We start from the raw sequence: 20,679 nt of genomic DNA, 5'->3' as shown, positions 1-20,679 counted from the left end.
CTGCCACACAAGTTCAATCCCCACATGGCGCAGCAGACCTCTCCTGTCTCGCCCTCTGCTCCCCTCAGCAGTGTGTTTCAATAGATCTGCCTGTTCTGTTCCCCACTCTGTCTCTGGTGAATCCTCTCACCCCCCCCATACCTCTGCCCTGTACCCCAGTTCGTGTATGCATAAGTAAATAAATCTTTAAAATTAATTTACAACACTGTGAAGGTTTCAAGTGTACAGTTTCTCTCTACAGCACCACACCACACCACACCCATTGCAAATGTTCAATCATTATCTCCCACAGAACAATTGATCCCCTCTTCCCACTCCCTCCCTCTTGCTTCTGCTCTGATAACCACAATTCTGTTGTTAGAGTGTAAGGGTTTCTCTTAGTTTTAGTTTTGTTTGTTTGTTTGCTTTTTTCTTCTTCATATTCCACAATTGAGTAAAATTATGTAGGTATTTGTCTTTCTCCTTCTGACTCTTTTCACTTAGCATAATCCAACCATGTTGTCTCAAATGGCAGAATTTCATTGTGTTTTATGGCTGAATAGTATTTTAGCCACTAAAAAACCAGCTCCAGCTGGTTTTCTTTATTCATGGTCCTTCTTTATTCATTCATCTGTCATCAGACATTGGGTTGTTTGCATGTCTTGATTATTATGTATAGTGCTGCAAAGAACATAGGAGTGCATATATCTTTTCAAATTGGTATTTTCATATTCTGGCAATGGGATTATTAGGTCATATGATGGTTTTATTTTTAAATTTTGGAAATCTTCACACTTTTTCAAAGTGGCTGTAGCAATTTACATTCCCATCAACAGTGTACAAGGATTTCTTTTTCTTCACTTCTTCTCTAGCATTTATTATTTCTTGACTTTTTGATAACAGTTAGTATAAGTGGTAAGAGGTGAAAGAAACCTCATTGTGGTTCTGATTTGCATTTCTCTAATGAAGCAATGCAGCACCTCTTTTTATGTGTGTTTTGGCCATTTATATATCTTCTTTTGTGAAATGCCTACTTAGATCCTCTGCCTCCCCTCCCCTGCTCTTATTTTGGCTGGCTATAGTGTATTTTATTGATGGTACACGACAGAGCAAGGTTCCCTAGCCCCTCTCCTTCTCCAGGGTTCTGGGACAGAACTGTGACAAGTTAGGGCCTCCCTGGTGGCGCAAGTGGTTGGGCACAGCACTGTAAAGCTGTTCGCAGCCTGCAGCATGAGTTTGATCCCCAGGCGGCCAGGGAGATTCCGACATAGCGCAGCAGACCTCTCCTGCCTTGGCTGCTGCTCCCCTCAGCAATGTATTTCAGTCAGTCTGCCTGTTCTGTTCCCCACTCTGTCTCTGATGAATCCTCTTACCCCGCCCACACCTCTGGCCCATACCCCAGTTCTTGTATGCATGAACGATTAAATCTTTAAAAAAAAAAAAAAAAGAACTGTGTCAAGTTAGCAGATTCTCAGTATATGGACTAGTGGGGAAAAGGATTCCCTAGCAGCAGAGGGGGTGTCTCTCTTACTTTTGTGCTCTTGCTGGGGCTGGTTTTCTAGGGCGCTCTTACTCCTTGGAGGTGATGTGGATCATGAGGTCTGCCACCCTGTTGCTGTAGCCAAATTCATTGTCATACAGGGAAATGACTGTGACAAAGTGGTCATTGAAGGCAATACCAGCCTTAGCGTTGTAGGTGGAGGAGTGGGTGTCACTGGTAAAATCACTGGAGATAACTGGGTCCTCAGTGTAGCCAAGGATGTCCTTTGAAGGGGCCCTGTGATGTCTGCTTCACCATTTTCTTAACATCATCGTATTTAGCAGCTTTCTCCAAGCAGTAGGTCAGACCCATAACTAATACATTGTGGAAGGAGACATGGAAGGTCATGACATTGAGCTTCCCATTCAGCTCACAGATGACTTGGCTCACAGCTCTGGTGGTGCCAGTGGAAGTGGGGATGATATTCTGGGCAGTTCCTCGGCTATTGTACCACATCCTCCTTCAGAGGAGCCATCTATGGTCTTTTGGGAGGCAGTGATGGTGTGGCCTGTACTCATGAGTGAAAGGTCATGCAGGAGGCTGGAATGCAAAAGCCCATCAGGAAGCCCACCTGGGGGCAGGAATGCAGAAGCCTGCCTAGAAAATTCAGACAATGAACCCCTCCCAGCCCTAGAATCTTATCCAGCTGTGCAAACCCAGTCTCCCACCTGACCTCTCCTCACCTTATAAAAGCCTGCCTCCCCTGGCAACATGCACGGCTTCACCGACCCCCCACCTTGGGTTGATGAATCCCACCCGGGGTGCAATAAATTTCCCCCCTGGCTCTCCTTTTCTTCGAGAAATTTAGTCTGGCTCTCCTTTTCTTCACCAGACCAAACCTTTTGATGAGTCCCTCCACAATGCCAAAGTTGTCATGAATGACCTTGGCCTTGACCAAGCAGTTGGTGGTGGAGGTGGCATTGCTGACAATCTTGAGGGAGTTGTCATACGTCTCATGGTTCATGTCCATCACAAACGTGAGGGCATCAGCAGAAGGAGCAGACATGATGACACTTTTGGCCTTCAAATGAGCTCCTGTCTTCTTCAAGATAGTGAAGATACCAGCAGGCTCCACGACATTTTCAGCACCAGCATCATCCCATTTAATGCTGGTGGGATCATGCTCCTGGAAGACAGAGGTGGGACAAGCTTCCCATTCTCTGCCTTGACTGTGTCATTAAACTTGCAATGATTGGAATCACACCGGAACATGAAAACCATGTAGTTGAGGTCAATAAAGCGGTCGCTGATGACAATATCCACTTTGCCATAGTTAAGAGCAGTCCTGGTGACCAGGGCCCAATTTGGCCAAATCCGTTCACTCCAACCTTCACCATGGCATCTGAGGGTCACCCTAGGAACTGCATAGGAAGAGTCAGCTGTCTATAGAACCAGGAGAAGCAGAGAGCTCTCCCCACTTTTGTATTTGATTGCATGTTTTTTTTGCTATTGAGTTGTCTGATGAAGTTTGCAAATATCTTCTCCCAAAAGTCAGTAGGCTGATTTTACTTTTTTTATTAATTTTTTTTACATTGTTATTCATATTTTTACAGTATTTGATTTCTCCCGTAAGGTGTAGTCCCCGTAAATATCCCACGACCACATCCCCTGTGAACCATCACTAGGGTGAACCATCATTGCACTCCTATTGGATCTCTTTTCCTCCCCTCCCCTGCTTTCAGATCTATAGTTTCAGTAGGCTGATTTTAATGATGGTTTCTTTCACTGTGCAGCAGCTTTTTAGTTTGATGTAATCTCATTTGTTTATATTCTTCTTTTTTTTTTCTTTTGCTGTTGGAGATGAGATTCCAAAAGTTTCAATCCCTCTGTTCAGTTTTAAATTCCCTTTTAAGACTGTAGCACTCTCCAAAATATTATAAAGTGTTTTAGAGACATAAATTTTCTTTTGATCACTCTGACCCGGGACAGCTAAATTTCCCTTTTTATAAACATCCTTGGAGAGGTTTAGGCCAATTCCAGTGGCAGGGCAGCTACTTCTATGATTCAGAACCTGTCTGATTCTAAAGAAGTCAATCAGGATGCAGTATCTTCCTACCAACCTTCACTTTTGTGATGCTGAGGCTGCAAACATTTCTGCTTTGCCTTCTGCTTACCTTCTGCCTTTTGCCTTAGGCTTTTATTACCAGAGGGCACTGAAGGGAAACTGAAGGAGGAAGAAGGGACTGATTGATTCTTGTCTACTTTCTATATTCCTCTGAGCATCACCCAAGCAATACTTTCTCACTTTGGTAGCAGCAGCCTAACTAGCTTTTTCAACACTTCAAATCCAGCCTTATTGCCTATCCTCCGCAGCAGCACCAGCTTGCTGCTTCAAGATGCTCAGAGCTTTGAATTCCCACTCTACTAGGCCCTTTTTCTAAGTTTCTTAAAGATAACTGCTTTGTTTCTCTCTTTATTTCTTAAAAATAACTGCTGGTTGTTAACCAACATGACACCAGGGAGCTCTCTTTGCACCCTTTAGCTGGAACTTTATATCCAGTTAACAGTACTTTATATTTGTTCTCTCTGTTCAAATACCTTGTATGTCTTTTGGAACCTGAATAGATCTTGACTGACATGTATATAATAATGTATATTTTAAAATACATTTTGGGCCTCCCCGGTGGCGCAGCGGTTGAGTGCTGGGTTGCGAGGTTGCCCGCGGCCTCTGCGGCGCCGGTTCAATCCCCGGCTGCTCCCTGGCCACCGGAGGAGGATCCCACATGGTGCGCAGACCTCTCCTGCCGCCCGCTGCTCCCCTCAGCAGTGTACTTCGGTCCTTCTGCCTGCTCTGCTCCCCGCTCTGGCTCTGGTGAGTTCTCTCACCCTCCCGCGCTTCTGACTGTGCCCAGTGCATGTATAAACAAAACAAACAAACAAATATAATAAATAAATAAATAAAAAACATGCCTCTATAAAAAAAAACTATAAAAAAAAAATTTTTGTTACGGAAAGTTTTAAATATATCCAAAAATAAAGCACATAGTACAATGAACCCAATGCACCTCTCATACAACTACAATGGTAATCAGTCAACTAATAGCCACTTTTATTTTAATTTCACACGGATACCTGCTTTATCCCTAATGATTACATTAGAGCAAATCCAAAATAAGGGAAAAGGGAAACAAATGTTATTACAGGAAAGTAGTTTCCTTACAAAAACCTTGGATAATTTTGAATTTGTTCAATGTGCATGAGTCCACTTCTTAATAAAAAAAAAAAAAAAGAAAACAACTCAAAGCAAGCATAAGACATTAAATAAAATAAAGACTGGAGACGCAATAAATAAAATGGAGAACAAGAAAAGCCAAAGAAAAATCAATGGAATTGAAGGTTGTTTCACAGCAAAGATTGACAAAATTGACAAATAAACACTAACCGAGAAGAAAATAGAGAAGATTCAAATTATAAAATCAGGAGTGAAAGAGGGGAGATCACTATGACCTTGCAAAAATAAAAAGGGTCTCAGGGAATACTTTTGAACAACTGTGCCAGCAAATTAAATAACCTGGAATAAATGGGCACATTTCTAGAAAGATGCAGACTACCAAAACTGACTCAATAAATAGAATATTTGAATAGACCTATTGCAAGAAATTGAATTAATAATGAAAACTCTTCCCACAAGGAGCGTGGTAAATTGGATAAAAGGGGACAGATGTATGGGGCCTCCCTTGTGGTGCAAGGGGTTAAACAACACACTATGAAGCAATCAGCAGCCTCTGCAGCAAGAGTTGGATCTCCCGCCAGCTGGGGAGCAATCCACATGGCACAGCAGACCTCTCCTGACTTGCCCGCTGCTCCCCTTGCAGTGTAGTTCAGTCAGTCTGCCTGTTCTGTTCCCCACTCTGTCTCTAGTGAATTCTCTCATATACCCCCACCCCGCATCTCTGGCCTGTACCCCAGCTCTTGTATGCATAAATAAATCTTAAAAAAAAAACAGCTGTTTAAAAAAATTTTAAAAAAGGGGACAAATGTATAATGAAGGAGAAATTGGACTTTTAGTAGTGAACCTAGTGCAGTATACTCATGTACTGAATTACAGTGATGCACACCTGAAACTTATATAATGTTATAATGCAATGGTATTTTATTTATTTATTTATTAAATAAATCTCTCTTTTTTTAAGATTTATTTATTTATTATTTATACAAGCACTGGGTACAGTCAGAAGCGCAGGAGGGTGAGAGAATTCACCAGAGCCAGAGCGAGGAGCAGAGCAGGTAAAAGGACTGAAGTATACTGCTGAGGGGAGCAGCGGGTGGCAGGAGAAGTCTGCGCGCCATGTGGGACCCTCCTCTGGTGGCCGGGGAGCAGCCGGGGATCGAACCGGCGCTGCAGAGGGTGCGGGCAGCTTCGCAACCCAGTGCTCAACCGCTGCGCCACTGGGGAGGCCCATATTTTATTTATTTTTTAGCAGATTTCTTTTATTTATTTTTGCATACAAGAACTGGGGTGTAGGCCAGAGAAACAGAGGGGTGAGAGGATTCACCACGGACAGAGTGGGGAGCAAAATAGGCAGACATACTGAAGTACCCTGCTGAGGGGAGCAGCGGGTGAGACAGGAAAGGTCTGCTGCACTATGTGGGTAGCTCCCTGGCTGGGGCTCGAACTGTGCTGCAGTGGCTGCAGATGACTTCATAGTGTTGTGTCTTAACCCCTTGCACCACCAGGGAGGCCCCTATAACAATATTCTGAGGGGGCCTCCCCTGTGGCACAGCGGTTGAGCACTGGGTTGTGAAGCTGCCAGCAGCCTCTGCAGCGTCTGCTGGATCGCGTGCCAGCAAGGGTCCCACACATCGCGCAGACCTCTCCTGCTGCCCGCTGCTCCCCTCAGCAGTGTACTTCGGTCCTTCTGCCTGCTCTGCTCCCCACTCTGGCTCTGGTGAATTCTCTCACCCTCCCGCGCTTCTGACTGTACCCAGTGCTTGTATAAATAAATTAATTAATTTAAAAAAAAAGCAATATTCTGAGACTAACTTTGACTTGTAGTCAGTGAAAAGATCAAAAGATAAGGAAATGCTTTTTAAATTTTTGTTTCAAGTAGTAAATAAAAAGTTAAAAAAATTATAATATATTTATAACAGTTTTATAACCATAGACATTTGGTCAAAAATGAATAACGAGCATAAATGTTATGGCCTTAAAATTTCACTTTGCTAACCTTTATTGCCAGGGTCCCAGACAGTTGCTGTGCCAGTATATCTTTTGGTTAGATTCCTAGAAGATGGATTTCTGGATCAAAGGATAACTTCTTGGGTAATTCTGCTAGATATTATCAAATCCTTTCACAGAGGATTGTGAATACATGTATATTTGAATGTTCCTTTTTGCCCACTCACCTGCCAGTGGAGTTTGTTTCATTTCTCTGATCAGTTAGGTGAGAAATAGTGTCTTAGTGCAATTTTAATTTGTATTTCTCTCATGAATGAGATTGGACAGATTTTCATACCATTTGGACCATTTGCATTATGTTTTTCTGTGCATTTCTTTTTTTTTTTTTTTTTAAGATTTATTTATTTGTATAAGAACTAGGGTACTGGGCCTCCCTCGTGGCACAAGGGTTTAGGACGCAACCTATGAAGCTTGGTCCCAGCCAGCCAGGGAGAAACCCACATGGCGCAGCAGACCTCTCCTGACTCGCCCGTTGCTCCCCTCAGCAGTGTATTTCAGTCAATCTGCCTGTTCTGCTCCCCACTCTGTCTCTTGTGAATCTGTCCCCCCCTACAGCTCTGGCCTGTGCCCCAGTTCTTGTATGCATAAATAAATAAATCTTTAAAAAAAAAAAGAACTGGAGTACAGGCCAGAGGCATAAGAGGGTGAGAGGATTCACCAGAGACAGAGCAGGGAGCAGAACAGGCAGACTCACCATGTGTGTATCTTCCTGGCCGGCTGGGAATTGAACCTGTGCTGCAGAGGGTGCGGGCAGCCCCGCAGCTCAGCGCTCAACCGCTGTGCCACCAGGGGAGACCCTACCATGTCTTCTTGATCCAATTGTCTGTCAATGGACATTTTGATTGCTTCCATATCCTAGCTATTGTTGATAATACTGCCATGAAAAGATATGAATTTTATGTTGATGTTTTCATATTTTTTAGATTTATGCCTGACAGAATTACTGGGCCATACTCTTAGCTAGAGCTATTGAGTTGTGAGAACTTGGAGCAAACACCCTCCTAGATCCTAACTGTATGATGAGTGATTCCAGAAGAAAAACAGAAAGAACACAGAGTAGGGCTCCGATCCATTTCTCCTAGTCATTCCTTTCTCTGTCCATCTACCCCGGGGTTAATTTCTCTCTAGGGCCTTGGAAATGGCTTCTTAGTAGAAGCATTTTGCTGAAGAGGGAGCTAAGGTTAGAAATTTGAGCTGCTCCCAAAACTCACGAACCAAGATACCTGGGGTCACATAAAACAGAATATTTGGACTAAATATACTTCAGTCCAATATATCTTAGTTCCTCTTACTTCTTCCTGAAAACTTTCTACTGCTCTTCCCCTGACCCACAAAACTGTAAGTTCTATTTGGACCATGGACCAAATATTCTACACCTAGTACAATACCTGGCATATAATAGCTACCCAATAATGAATTGGATGCAAGAATGGTTATTAAAAGTATTTTGGTACTGACCACCAGGTGGCTCTCATTTCCCTAAATCCCAATAGCTTTCCAGGAATCTGGACACTCTTGTAGAACCTTAAGGATTTTTATGTTGAAGGTATTTTCTCAGAGTCACTATAGTTTATGATGGAGTCAGGATCACGAAATCCAAAATGCCAAAACTATGAAGTAATACCCCAATTCCTTAAGGCACCAGCAGCTCCTTAAGCCACTAGGTGCTCCTAGCTGCACCTAGTCCTTTAATTCGTGCAATGACAAACATCACATACATCATAACTTGAAATTTCAGCTAAAAATTTAGCTGCGGTACGGCAGAACTAATGTATTAGGATAAATGCTTCCTGAGACTTATGTCAGTTAGCCACAACTGTGCTGTGCTGTATCCCCCTGGAACTTTTGTCTTCTGCTGCAAGTTTCAAAGTACAGGACTCTCAATAGCATCAGCATCATCCAGGAACTTGTTAGAAATGCAGTTTCTCAGGCTCCACCCAGAGCATTGAGTCAGAAACTGTAGGTTGGTGGGTTCAATCTTTTTAAATTTTATTTTGCATTGAAGAACTGGGGTGTAGGCCAGAGGTGTGGGGCATGACAGGATTCACCAGAGACAGAACGGGGAGCAGAACAGGCAGATTTACTGAAATACACTGGGAAGGGAAGCAGCTGGCAAGATAGGAGAGGTCTGCTGTGCCATATGTGGGTTAGTGTCCTGGCCACGGTTTGAACTCAGGTAGTACGGTGATAGCGCTGAGACTTAACCCATAGGCCACTAGGGAGGCCCAGTAATCTATGTTTAAAAAGCCCACCTGATGACCTCCATGCATGCTTAAAGCTCACCCTGCTAATATAGCCCTCAGATTCCCCATGAGGGGACTACTGAAATAATGCTCGATGATTCCATTTTTCAAACTTTTCTCAGAATTAATTATTTTAGGGTTTAAGTGGTGGTGTGGATAATTTAGGCAAAGCAGTCACAAGGGGAAAGTGGGAAAAGGCTCTGCTACCCTGAGAATCTTGTTTTCCTCCAGCAGAGATTCCCAGGCCTTCATCCCTTTCTCTTTAAAAGATAACCCCACTGGTTCTCATCCCAGACTGATTAATCAACCGGAGAGTTTTATTTTTTTTTAAAGATTTATTTATTTATGCATACAAGAGCTGGGATACAGGCCAGAGGTGTGGGGGGTAAGAGGATTCACCAGAGACAGAGTGGGAAACAGAACAGGCAGACTGACTGAAGTACACTGCTGAGGGGAGCAGCGGGTGAGTCAGGAGAGGTGTGTTGCGCCTGGCCGGGGAATCAAACTAGTGTTGGAGAGGCTGCAGACAGCTTCATAGGTTGCCTCTTAATGCCTTGCGCCACCAGGGAGGCCCTCAACCAGGGAGCTTTAAAATGTAGTAACACAGAACGCATAAAACATGGAGGTCTACATCCTGAAGATTTTGATCCACTTGATCTGGTGTCCGGGCACCAAAATTCAAGGCTCTTCAAGTGGCTCTGCAATCAGCAGTAAGAACCACCACAAGGGGTTAAGATGCAGTACTATGAAGCTATCCGCAGCCACTGCAGCATGAGTTAGATCCCTAGGCAGGGAGGTGACCCACATGGCACAGCAGACCTCTCCTGACTCGCCCGCTGCTCCCCTCAGCAGTGTATTTCAGTCGGTCTGCCTGTTCTGTTCCCCATTCTGTCTCTGGTGAATCCTCTCAATGCCCCCCCCCCCACCTCTGGCCTGTACCCCAGTTATTGTATGCATAAATAAATAAATCATTAAAACAAACAAACAAACAAACAAACAAAAAGAACCACTGCCAGGGGCCTCCCTGTTCGTGCAGGGGTTGAAAACAGCGCTATCAAGCTCTATGCCAGCCACTGCTGCACGAGTTCAATCCCAGGCCACAGAGGTGACCCACATGGTGCAGCAGACCTCTCCTGACTTGCCTGCTGCTACCCTCAACAATGTGTTTCGGTAGATCTGCCTCCCCACTGTGCCTAAGGTGAATCCTCTCACCTGCCCCCACCTTTCCACACCTCTGGCCTATACCCCAGCTCTGGTATGCATCCATAAATCAATCTTTCTTTTTTTTTTTAAAGATTTATTTATTTATTTATACAAGCACTGGGTACAGTCAGAAGTGCGGGAGGGTGAGAGAATTCACCAGAGCCAGAGCGGGGAGCAGAGCAGGCAGAAGGACCGAAGTACACTGCTGAGGGGAGCAGCGGGCGGCAGGAGAGGTCTGCGCGCTGTGTGGGGCCCTCCTCCGGTGGCTGGGGAGTAGCTGGAGATCGAACCGGTGCTGCAGAGGGTGCGGGCAGCTTCGCAACCCAGCGCTCAACCACTGTGCCACCGGTGAGGCCCCATAAAGCAATCTTTAAAAAAAAACAAACAAAAAACTACGGCCAGGCTGTAGAAGTGGTCTATATAAAACTGTGTGCACAAAAGTCCACTGGTGTTAGTACCACTAGGAATTACTTTATAGCAAAAAAAAAAAAAAAAAAAAGTGGGGGGGGTGGACCTAAAGGATTACTAATCTTCTCCAACCCTCTCCCTCATCTGCAGAAAGGAGTAATTTACATACCAGTCTAGTTCAGTGATTCTCAAAGGGTGATCCAGAAACCCCTAGAGAGATCTGACACACTTTCAGGGAGTCCCAAAGATCAAAACTTCTTACATTACTCATGTTTCAATTTCATTCTCTCTAGTTGTCTTCCAGGGCTAGGGGCTAAGTGGTGTGGTGTCACTGCTTTGATGTGGACAGAAGTGTACCTGTGTTGTCTTAAAAATGGTTCAACCTCTGACATGATAGTTATCAATTGTTATACCTCTGAAAAATAAAAACTCCGTGGGGGTCTTCTGTAAATTTCAAGGCCAGAAAGTTTGTAGTAGTTTTCAGGCTTTTCAGCCCTCCTGCTAATAGAACTGTCCTGCCTGATGGGGCACCTGCATTTGTTACATTATTATAAGTTGTATTGTTTACCTCTGTGGGCCATGGCTGCAGTATTCAGATAGTCAGCAAGAGAAGCAAAGGCAGGATTGAGGCAGAAGACAGAAGCCCAGCGTGAAGACTTGTCAAGGGCTCCCCCCCCCCCCCACCATCCGTGCCTGCCCTGTACCTGGTTGCTGCACTACATGTAAAAGCTCAACAAAAGCCTGAGAAAGCCACTGAGGGCTCCAGGACTTCTTTACCCGACTGGTCTGCTCAAATCGTAAGAAAACCTGTTCAGTGGCCCACCCTGCCCCTACACTGGGGTAGCAGTTTCTTCGCAGCATTGTAAATCATAGGCTCTAAAAGTCAGTAGAAAAAGAAATTAGGGGAAGCAACAAGTGGTCAATTGGGGATATGAATAAAAGCATGAAATTTACTTGGAACTTTTATTTTTTTTATTTTTTTTTAAAGATTTATTTATTTGTTTGTTTATTTATACAAGCACTGGGTACAGTCAGAAGCACGGGAGGGTGAGAGAATTCACCAGAGCCAGAGCGGGGAGCAGAGCAGGCAGAAGGACCAAAGTACACTGCTGAGGGGAGCAGTGGGCGGCAGGAGAGGTCTGCGGCCATGTGGGACCCTCACCCGGCGGCCGGGGATAGAACTGGCGCTGCAACCCAGCGCTCAACCGCTGCACCACCGGGGAGGCCCCTACTTGGAACTTTTACTCCAGAGATTACATACTAACTAAGAAAGAATTATTGGAACCCGAAGGCTCTAGAATGAGCTAGCTCTATTTCAGATGCAATTTGCAATGGTAAGTGGGATCTTGTTCAATTCCAGACCAATTTATGAACCCCAGCAGGTATGTCATAATTCCCTCCCTGATATCCCATAATTCCTTAAATTAGACACAAACACACGATTGTCATTCACTTTTCCGCATACTTTATTTGTTACAAACATACAATTTTTTAAATATAGACTGTAAAACTCCATTTGCAAAAGTCTGCTATTGTAAGGAGTGCACACCAGCAGTAAGGATTCTCAAACTTGTTTTTTCTATGAGTTTTTCTGTCAGTTTTGCTAGTTAGTGGTAAATACGGGACCCGCCATTTTACAGACCTGTCTGAAGCTTCTGGCTGTATTCACATTGCTCTTTTGAAGCAGCCCTGCTCATCTTGAAATTGACCAGAATCTGAGCTTCAACCTCCAGGCAGTGAGATCAACAGCCCATCTAGACTCTGCTTTTGAACGGTTTCCAGGAAGTGTGATTTCTGAATGGGTACTGCACTTAACGGATTTGTTTGAATTGCCCATGCAGCTGTTTGTTAAAGTGCATTTTTCTTTTAAAAAATAAGAGGCATAATCTTTACTCTTTAACCAAGGTACTTAAAAAAATGAGCTTTTTGGTCTCTCAGCAGATATTCCCAAATTGATCCTATCACTACAAACTTTAGTGTTCTATTTACAAATATTTATAGGGTTATAGGTGAAGGGGACCTTATACAATTAAAGGTGCAGCTTCTCTTGAAGCAGAAATCCGTTCTACAAATTCATACATAGGAATACACACTTGGTTTACAATGCACAAGCATGTGGGTATTTACACAGACTGAAGACATCCCCAAAAAACTTTTAAACTAACCTCCAACCTAAATTCTAGTTGTACATCTAGATTAGGAAGCTGTCTCCTGCTATCAATATTTGGTTTTCATTCATTCAAATGACTTCTATAGATGCTCTACATGCAGAACATCAGTTCCAACTTTGTAGTAAAGAATCTAATCTAAGGAAGCCCCTGGTAGATTTGATTGGCAGTGAAGGTTCCTACAAAATGAAAGTATGTTACTTGGGAATATGATCAAGATTAACAATAATCTTGGAAAAACATCTGTATGAAGGTGCAAAAGAACAAACATCTAAGTGTTCTAGAACTTTAGAAAAAAGGCCAACTACATACACTGATAATTTCTTATTCAAATCTTTGTAACTTCTTAAAACTCAAATATACTCCCCTATTATAACATATAAAACCACACTAGTATGCTCTGTACTCATCAGTTTCTAGACTTCTGTCCAATCGATAGTCACTTGTAGGAATCAAGTGTTTTTCTACAGAGGTGACATGTGGGCTGGGAGAAAAGGGCTTATATCTCACAGTTCAACAGTTTAAAACTCCCTAATCTTTACAACACAAATGTGATTAGTAATATAATCCTGTTTTTCAATTTTCTTAGGCCTCTCCCTGGACTTATGTTTCTGAAAAGGTAATTTTAAAAAGGGAAGAAATAAACTACTGGCAACTCGATATCCAAATACAAAGATTTTTTGAATCGGTCTGACAGTGCAACACTGGGTTAAGAGTGGAGATGAAAATTTGCCTTTAAGAAATGAGATGGTCTAAATAAATTTTCTTGAAAGTTAGTTGCTTATTGAAGGGAAGTAAGAAGAAACTCATGCCTTCTGTAATATGTTAGTGGAAAATGAACATGAATAGGTCTATTACTTTTCTCTCCAATTATCTGGGTCCACACTTCATTAGATCACATGTAACCAGCTCTCTCCTCTTCCATGTCAGTGGATATTTAGATATAAACTAGGAGAATGAAATTTGCTCCTGGACTCAAAATCTCATGTTAGAGTCACAACTTTCATCAAACTATTTAGAATCACCTTTTACTTCAGTTAAAGTTCTGCCATTCTTGTATTACAAGTCCTGTTGAGCAGTAAGTGACCAATAGAGCACTGGTCATGTTTTAACATGGCTTTACCTATGTCAACTGGGAGGGCTAATTCAAGAAGCAAGGAGTCAGATTTTCAAACAAAAATAAAAGATTGTGAATAAAGGTGATTATATTGATGGCATATTCTTATTTCATCAGCAAATATAAAATACATTCATAAAGGTCTTACTTTAATCAGAGAAATTACTAGCCTTTGTGATGCAATTTTATTATTTTCCAAATTTAATTTTCAGTACTGACAACTGGATATTTGTCAAAATAAGGGTCTGTAAAATCCATCAATAATGAAAACTAGATTTTAAGCCTCAGGGCTGGGAACAGTGACTAACTAAATAGCAAAGTTATCAAGAGAACAGTCCATCCAAAAGACTTGTTCTCTTGAAATTTGGGGGAGGGAGCATTTGAATATTAATTACTTTGCTTTTCTAGATTAAAAACAGGAAATGGAAGGTATAATTTGCCTCTTCCACTTATATCTGAAATTCCGAATGGGGCATTGACGTGCATTTTTTCCTTTTCTGTCTATATTTTTCTTACAAGTAAATGTGATTTTTTTTCCTTTTTCTCTTTTCTACAAACTATCTCCCCATCCCAGACCCACCCCTACCCCCACTATCCAGTTTATTTAATGGGAATAGTAACTCTTTAGGAAGACAGCTAATTGATTTACAGTACTCTAAAACCAACCCTGAAAACTGACAATCTCATTTATTTACTATAACTTCAGTGCTGTTGTTGACAGAAAAAAGAAAGTTACCTTAAGGCTCAAGGGAAAGTAACCTATTAAATTGTGAATGCAGCATTGTTTACTCTCCCATCCATTGGAAGCTAGCAAAATGCATTCTGGATCATAATACAAACCGTTTAACATTAGCAAAGATTTCTATTATTCTTACACAGAGATAGAACAATATTCATAAGCAGATTATCTATGGAAGCCTGAGAAACCATCCACATCACACAAAAATTCCATGTATTTCATGATCAAAAAGTGCTTTATCTTTGAGAAGTATGTCAGGGTTAAAATGGAAATATACAATGTAAAATCCATCAACACTTTCAGTGAAGTACAAAGTAGAAAAGGAGCTAAAGATGGAGGCTCTGCTCTCTGAACAGGCCTGATGCATGTGACTTTAAGGGGGTACTAAATTAATGTTGTTTTAATAGTTAGTGGGATTTCACACTACTATATATATTCTAAAACCTGAGATTGGACATCAAAGCAGTCAACTTTGTTACATTATCAGATCAATTCTGATACTTCCAAAAAATAGAAGACAACTCAATTGAATTAGTAATTCCAGGATCAAAAACATTAACTTTCTGAATCAAAAAGGAGACGGATCACAAACGCATAGATACGAAGAGTGCTGCAGAACAACTCTCAGCAAACGAGTCATTTCTACATAAGCAAAAAGTCACTTCTCTCCTTCCCCTTCTCACTGATCAAGGCCACACTATTTTCAAATGAATATCTACTGAGAGATCAGTTGTGCATTGGACAAAGTACCATAATTGGGTTAAAAATGAAAACAAAATTTACAGAGAAGAATACTTAATGTGCATGGTTTACACACTTAAGTTTTCTCCTTAATTTCATCCACCTCGAGAGCAAGGTAGATGCAGACAAATATTCACCTTTTAATATCTTGCGTAGATCATTCTACCCCCCTGTAAATAAAGCCAGTCAAAGTCACATTTAACAAAGCATCCTCAGCAACTATAGTGCCTTAAGTTTGCAGCCATCTACAGACCACTCAATATGAGGGCATTATTATAACCAGCCTCTTTTGCCCACAACCCTGCATTTTCAGATAAGACAGGATACTTGTTTTGTTTTGAGGAAACTGAAGCTTGATTCTCTTGAAAGACCTGCAATTTATTGCAAAGTGATAGAGAGGTAACAAAGGAAGCAGGAAGCTAATGGCTGCCTGCACCAAAAGCCTCTCAATCATTTTGCAGTAAATAATTATGGAAAGTGACCTGACAAGCAGCCATGTATGTATCACAGCTACAGTCATTTATACCACCTACATGCCTCCCGTTGTGACATAGGGTGTCCGGGTTTTTGGTTTGGTTTTCACTTTGATTTTTGGCGCCATACAGGTTTTTTACATTTTGTTTCTGTGCAGCATATTGCACTGAGAGCTCTCTTTGCGTAGAACACTGTTCTACTCACTTAATGATAGGGACAATAGAAACCAGAAGGGAATGGTAGGATGTTGTCAAGAGTTTTACTCTTGATTCTGCTCCTAAAATTTCACTTCGCACGTCTGCATGTGCAGTAGTTTGAGAAGCATACATTCTACCAATTACCTGAAAGGAATTTTAGTTCCCTGCTTTTCAGGAAAATGACTATTTTGAACAGGTGATTAGCTGGGATGTTAGCCAAAATGAAAAACAAGTCCTAAGTTACAGTTCATAACAGTGGTTGAAAACCACAGTCTGCACAATGCCATTTTCTGACTGGATTTAACAAAGATCATTTCCTTTCAACAAGCCTACTGATGAATGAGTTCTGAGAAATGATCCACTAGTATCACCTTGTTTAACTATGTCATCTCTGTTCTGCAGATTCCTATTGTCCCTAGTAACTGGAATGAAGATGGGTAAAATGCTGCAATTAATCTACATCCTTCTGTGATCTTCCTGCAGTGGGAAGAGAGGCCATGAACCACCCCTGGCAGGAGAAACAAACCTCTGAGATTGGTTTAGACTTAAAACCCACCACTATGACATTTACCACTTAATCTTACACATAGGCAGGTCAAAATTTTAATATAAATTACTTTTTCCAACACATAGCTTATGCATTCTTTGCTCCTTTTTTTTGGAGAATTCTCAAATTGACATCTAAAGATTTACATATGATATATTACTGTTATATGGTCTAATGACTAAGAAAATTTCTCTGGTAACCAAAGCTGATGCCATATATGGTAGTGTTCATGGCATATACTCTATATGCCTCAGACCACTTCCACATTCTTTCTATTCAGCTAATTATAGCTTAGTAGCCACTGGTGAAGGATTGTGAAGACCCTGTCATTTCTACAGAATAGAAAAGCAAGGCTAGTTACTGCAATTCAGCCAAACAAAAAGAAAAGAAAAAAATAAACCAACCCCTTAAAAAGGAGAGGTACCGCACCTTTGCAAAATTGAACGGCTCACTGCAGCTGAGCAACAGAACCACCAAATGAAGCAAGAAAACAAGTTGGTCTACACAGGAATTGTACATGGTTTGAAAATGAAAGTTATAGCAATCAACGAACAGCCACAACCTTAATTTTCATTGCTGCCTCAGAGTTTGAAACTTAAAGTTTCTGCAAACCAAATGCTAACTTCTCAGCTCTTTTACTAAAACTATTTAGGGATTTGTTCTCCGCAGCAAAGAAAAAAAAAAAAAAACAACACTCAAAACACATATGTAAATACAGCAGGACATTATTGAAAACAGCTGCCTTGTAGTACAAAATACAGTACAAGTATACGGATGTCATTAAAACATCAAAAATACTATTGCTCCCATACAATTTAGGAAACATTCTTTGCAACGGAGAAAAATTTAAAAAAAAAAAAAAGATTAAAAAAATCTGTTTAAAAAGTCTACTGTGGATGATGAAAGTAGAGAAATAGTCTGAAAAGGGCACCAATGTTCGTGGCTCTTCCACTTTTTTTAAAATCTAAGATCAATAATATTCTGCATCATAACCTAATTTTTAAAAAGCTTAATTTTATATACACAATTATTTCCCTCCCTCTCAGCCACAATGCATGAAAATGACCTTTTTGAATATTACTTATTTCCCAATAAATACAAAAAGTGTATAGATTGAATACTACCAAAATAAGATAATAAAAAGGGTATGCAATAAATTAAAAGGCAGCTCAAATAAAGGGCAGGCATGCAGTTAAAAAAAAAATACTAAGACTGAGGAGGTGGGGTTACTTGCCTCCTGATTGAGAAGGTGTCTCACAAATAATACCTGAAAACTTTGGAAAGAACATTAGCTCCCATTCAATTCAGTTACCTAGGTCTCTGACATTTTAAGGAATACCTTTTGATAGGGTGGGATTAACTTGATTAGAAAAAAAGATTTCTACTGAAAATCCATTTAAAATATAGAAGAGGCGATCCTTGAAAACCCCAACTTTTATTCTTGAAAGACAGCTGGCTAAACTGGCAAAAGCCAGGTTGTTGAAATTTCAAGATGGTATAAAAATGCTTCCAGGATATAGTCAGCATATTCACTGTTCACTTCAGCGCCATTCAGAAGAATTTCAGTTTCCAAAGGACACATTGCTTGAATCACTTATCCACCATTTGCCAACTTTGATTGTGAGGTACTGATACAATGGATCAAGTTCTTAAAAATTTATTTTAAAAGAATAAATGATGCTGGAATTCTGGACCTGAGGATCTTTAGTATTTGAAAAAATCCACAGATTAAACTGAAGGTAGATGAAGACTTCAGTTTTGTTATTCCAACTTTTCTGTGAGGATGTATATTCCATTAAAGCTCAAGCTTGTAGTCACACTGTTCCTTTTGTGGATATCTTCAAGTTTTAAAGTTTAAAATCCAGCCAACCAGTGGCGGAAACAGCCGAATTAGCCACACTTCACTGGCTCACAAGGTGGAGCCATAGGGATCTGGCTCTCATTCATACCTAAGCCATTTCTTGGTAATGACCTCCATATATGGAGATCAGGGGAAGAACTTTAGTGAGCAGCAACCAATCCACTCAAACAGTTTTTCCTTGTGCTTTACGCCCGATTTCTTCTTGTGCCTACCTCAGAAACCCCCAATGAAAAACTGCTCTTCTAGCTTTGAAAAAATTTTGCCAACTTAAAAAATTTGTTTTAGTAATGAATTCTAGTTCAAGGATTGATATTTGAGTTCATCTGCGTCCCGGAAAACAGTTCTGTAACAAAAAGACTTGGGCCTTGGTCCAGGTTCCATGCAAAACCATTTTAGACAAAACGGATCCAATTTGTTTCTGTATTCCCCAATGGCTTCTTGAATTCTTATTTTGCCCTGTCCATGATTAAAGTTGTATTCCTTTTCATGAAACCGGTATCCGCATAAGTGGGTAACTGCAAAGGCCCTTTTCTCAAGAATTCCACGAAGGCCTAGATCCAAAATGCTGATTTCAATGGAGGTGAAGGGAAAGACACTGCAATACTGAGTTCTGGAGAGATCTTTAGACCAGGTTACCCAGGTACAACACAAATTCAGTTGCCATCACGTCTCTGGGTAACTCAGTGTTCCCTTGGCCCATGCTGGGCGAGGATCTAGTCCCTGCATGGTTCTCCTGATGGGTTTAGGAACCTCAGCTGGGAAACAACAGAAGCTGAGACTATTTTGCTCAGGTGAGGAGACACTGCTGTCCTCTTTGCAGGTTGCTGTCTGTTCCTTGGAACTTTACTGCTTTTCTCTAATTGTCCGCGACTGTTCTCTTACGGTTATTTCTCTTAATAAACTATTACTTAAATTTTAATTTTCTCTTTCTGGGGCCTCCCTGGTTACCCCTGCACTAGCTCACTGGGGATGGGCAGGAAAGGTAGCTCTTTAGCCAAGGGGTTTGTGGTTTAAGGGGTGGGGGGAGGCCTACAGGGAAAGCGGCTATTTTCAATCCTCATCCACCTCCTCGCCTTCAGACTCATCTCCGCCGCGTCGTTCATAGAGCTTATCCCTCTGCCGCTCCTGGATCTCTTTCATCTCATCCGCATACCGGCAAAAGGCGCCTCCGAACTTGCCCCAGGCCTTGAAGGGGACAGTGATGGCGTTGCGGTAAGACGGCTTCACCTCGCTCACTCGCAGGAACACCCCGTACTTGTTGCAGCCTACGTCGAAGAAGAAGCGCTTGGAGTCCACCGTGATGGAGGTGCCTTCTGGGAGCTCCCCGTACAGGCCGGCTCCAGGACCCCCGGCGCCGCCGCCAGTGCCCAGCTCTTCGTCTTCGCCCCCGTAGTCGTCGATGAGCTTGGCCAGCGCATCGCGGAACTCGATGAGGCCCTGCGCGGGCAACGCGATGGTCTGGCCGCTCTGCAGGCCGCCGGGCCCGGGCCCGCCGAAGCCGCCGCCCCCGCCGCGGTGCACCGTCTGGCGGATGCGCAGGAAGCGGCCGCGTTGGTTTTCCTTGAGGTCTAGGTAGTACTTGCGGTTCTCGCGCACCAGGAACTCGCTCTTGAGCGCGCGCCGCGGCCCGCCGCCCTCCTCGGCTCCCGCTGCCAGCTGCTCCGGGCTGCTGGGGCCCAGCTGCGCGTAGTGCTCGATGAAGTCGCCCAGCGCATCGCGGAACTCGGCGGCCACAGCCATGGACAGCGTGAGGCGGCTTTTGGAGCCGCCCGCGCCCACCTCAGCGATCTTGAGGAAGCGGCCTTTGGCGTTCTGCTTCACGTCCAGATAGAAGCGCTTGTTCTGGATGTCCAGCCGCTTCGAGGCCAGCTCCTGCGTCTCCTGCTCGCCGCCGCCGCCGCTACGGGACGCGGACTGGAAGCCACCGGGCCCGCCGCCGCCGCCGCGCTCGCTACCGCTGTCGCCATCCGCCATCTTCTCTCCTCGGCCGCCGCCGCCGCGCCCTGGCCGCCGCCCGCCGCCCGCCGCGCTCGCGCCCCCGCCCTCCGCCCTGCGGCTAGCTCTCCGGGGCCCCCCAGCCTCGCCCGCCGGCTCGCTCACGCGCTCCCGCTGCTCATCGCCAGTCGCCGCCGCCCCCCATCGTACTCACGCCCCGCCCTGCCACTTCCGCCCGTTAGGCTCCCGCTTCCGGCGCGCGCCCCTGTGACGCCGCCAACCCGCGGCCCGAGGCGCCGCCGTGGCGGGGCGCAGAGCCGTGACGTCACCAGCACGCTCTGCTTTTGG

General features: G+C 43.2%; 1 protein-coding gene and 1 pseudogene across 2 annotated transcripts; both read right to left on the bottom strand.

Moving 5' to 3' along the window:
• Positions 1-1,548: 1,548 nt before the first annotated feature.
• Positions 1,549-2,856, bottom strand: LOC311180070 (glyceraldehyde-3-phosphate dehydrogenase-like; annotated as a pseudogene). The gene is made up of 2 exons: positions 2,359-2,856; positions 1,549-1,979 (listed from the first exon to the last, which is right to left on the bottom strand). The product of its transcript is annotated as a glyceraldehyde-3-phosphate dehydrogenase-like (transcript).
• A 16,590-nt stretch (positions 2,857-19,446) lies between these two features.
• PURB (purine rich element binding protein B) lies at positions 19,447-20,370 on the bottom strand (the record flags this gene model as incomplete). Its single annotated transcript, XM_084246938.1, has 1 exon — positions 19,447-20,370. One exon carries the CDS (start codon positions 20,368-20,370, stop codon positions 19,447-19,449), a length of 924 nt encoding a protein of 307 aa, XP_084103064.1.
• Positions 20,371-20,679: the final 309 nt, after the last annotated feature.

The sequence above is a fragment of the Talpa europaea genome (genome assembly GCF_964194135.1).
Source record: "Talpa europaea genome assembly, chromosome: 11".
In the NCBI taxonomy this organism is placed as follows: Eukaryota; Metazoa; Chordata; class Mammalia; order Eulipotyphla; family Talpidae; genus Talpa; species Talpa europaea.
The sequence above is the reverse complement of the archived record's forward strand: the minus strand, read 5'-3'. Positions and strand labels throughout refer to the sequence as shown.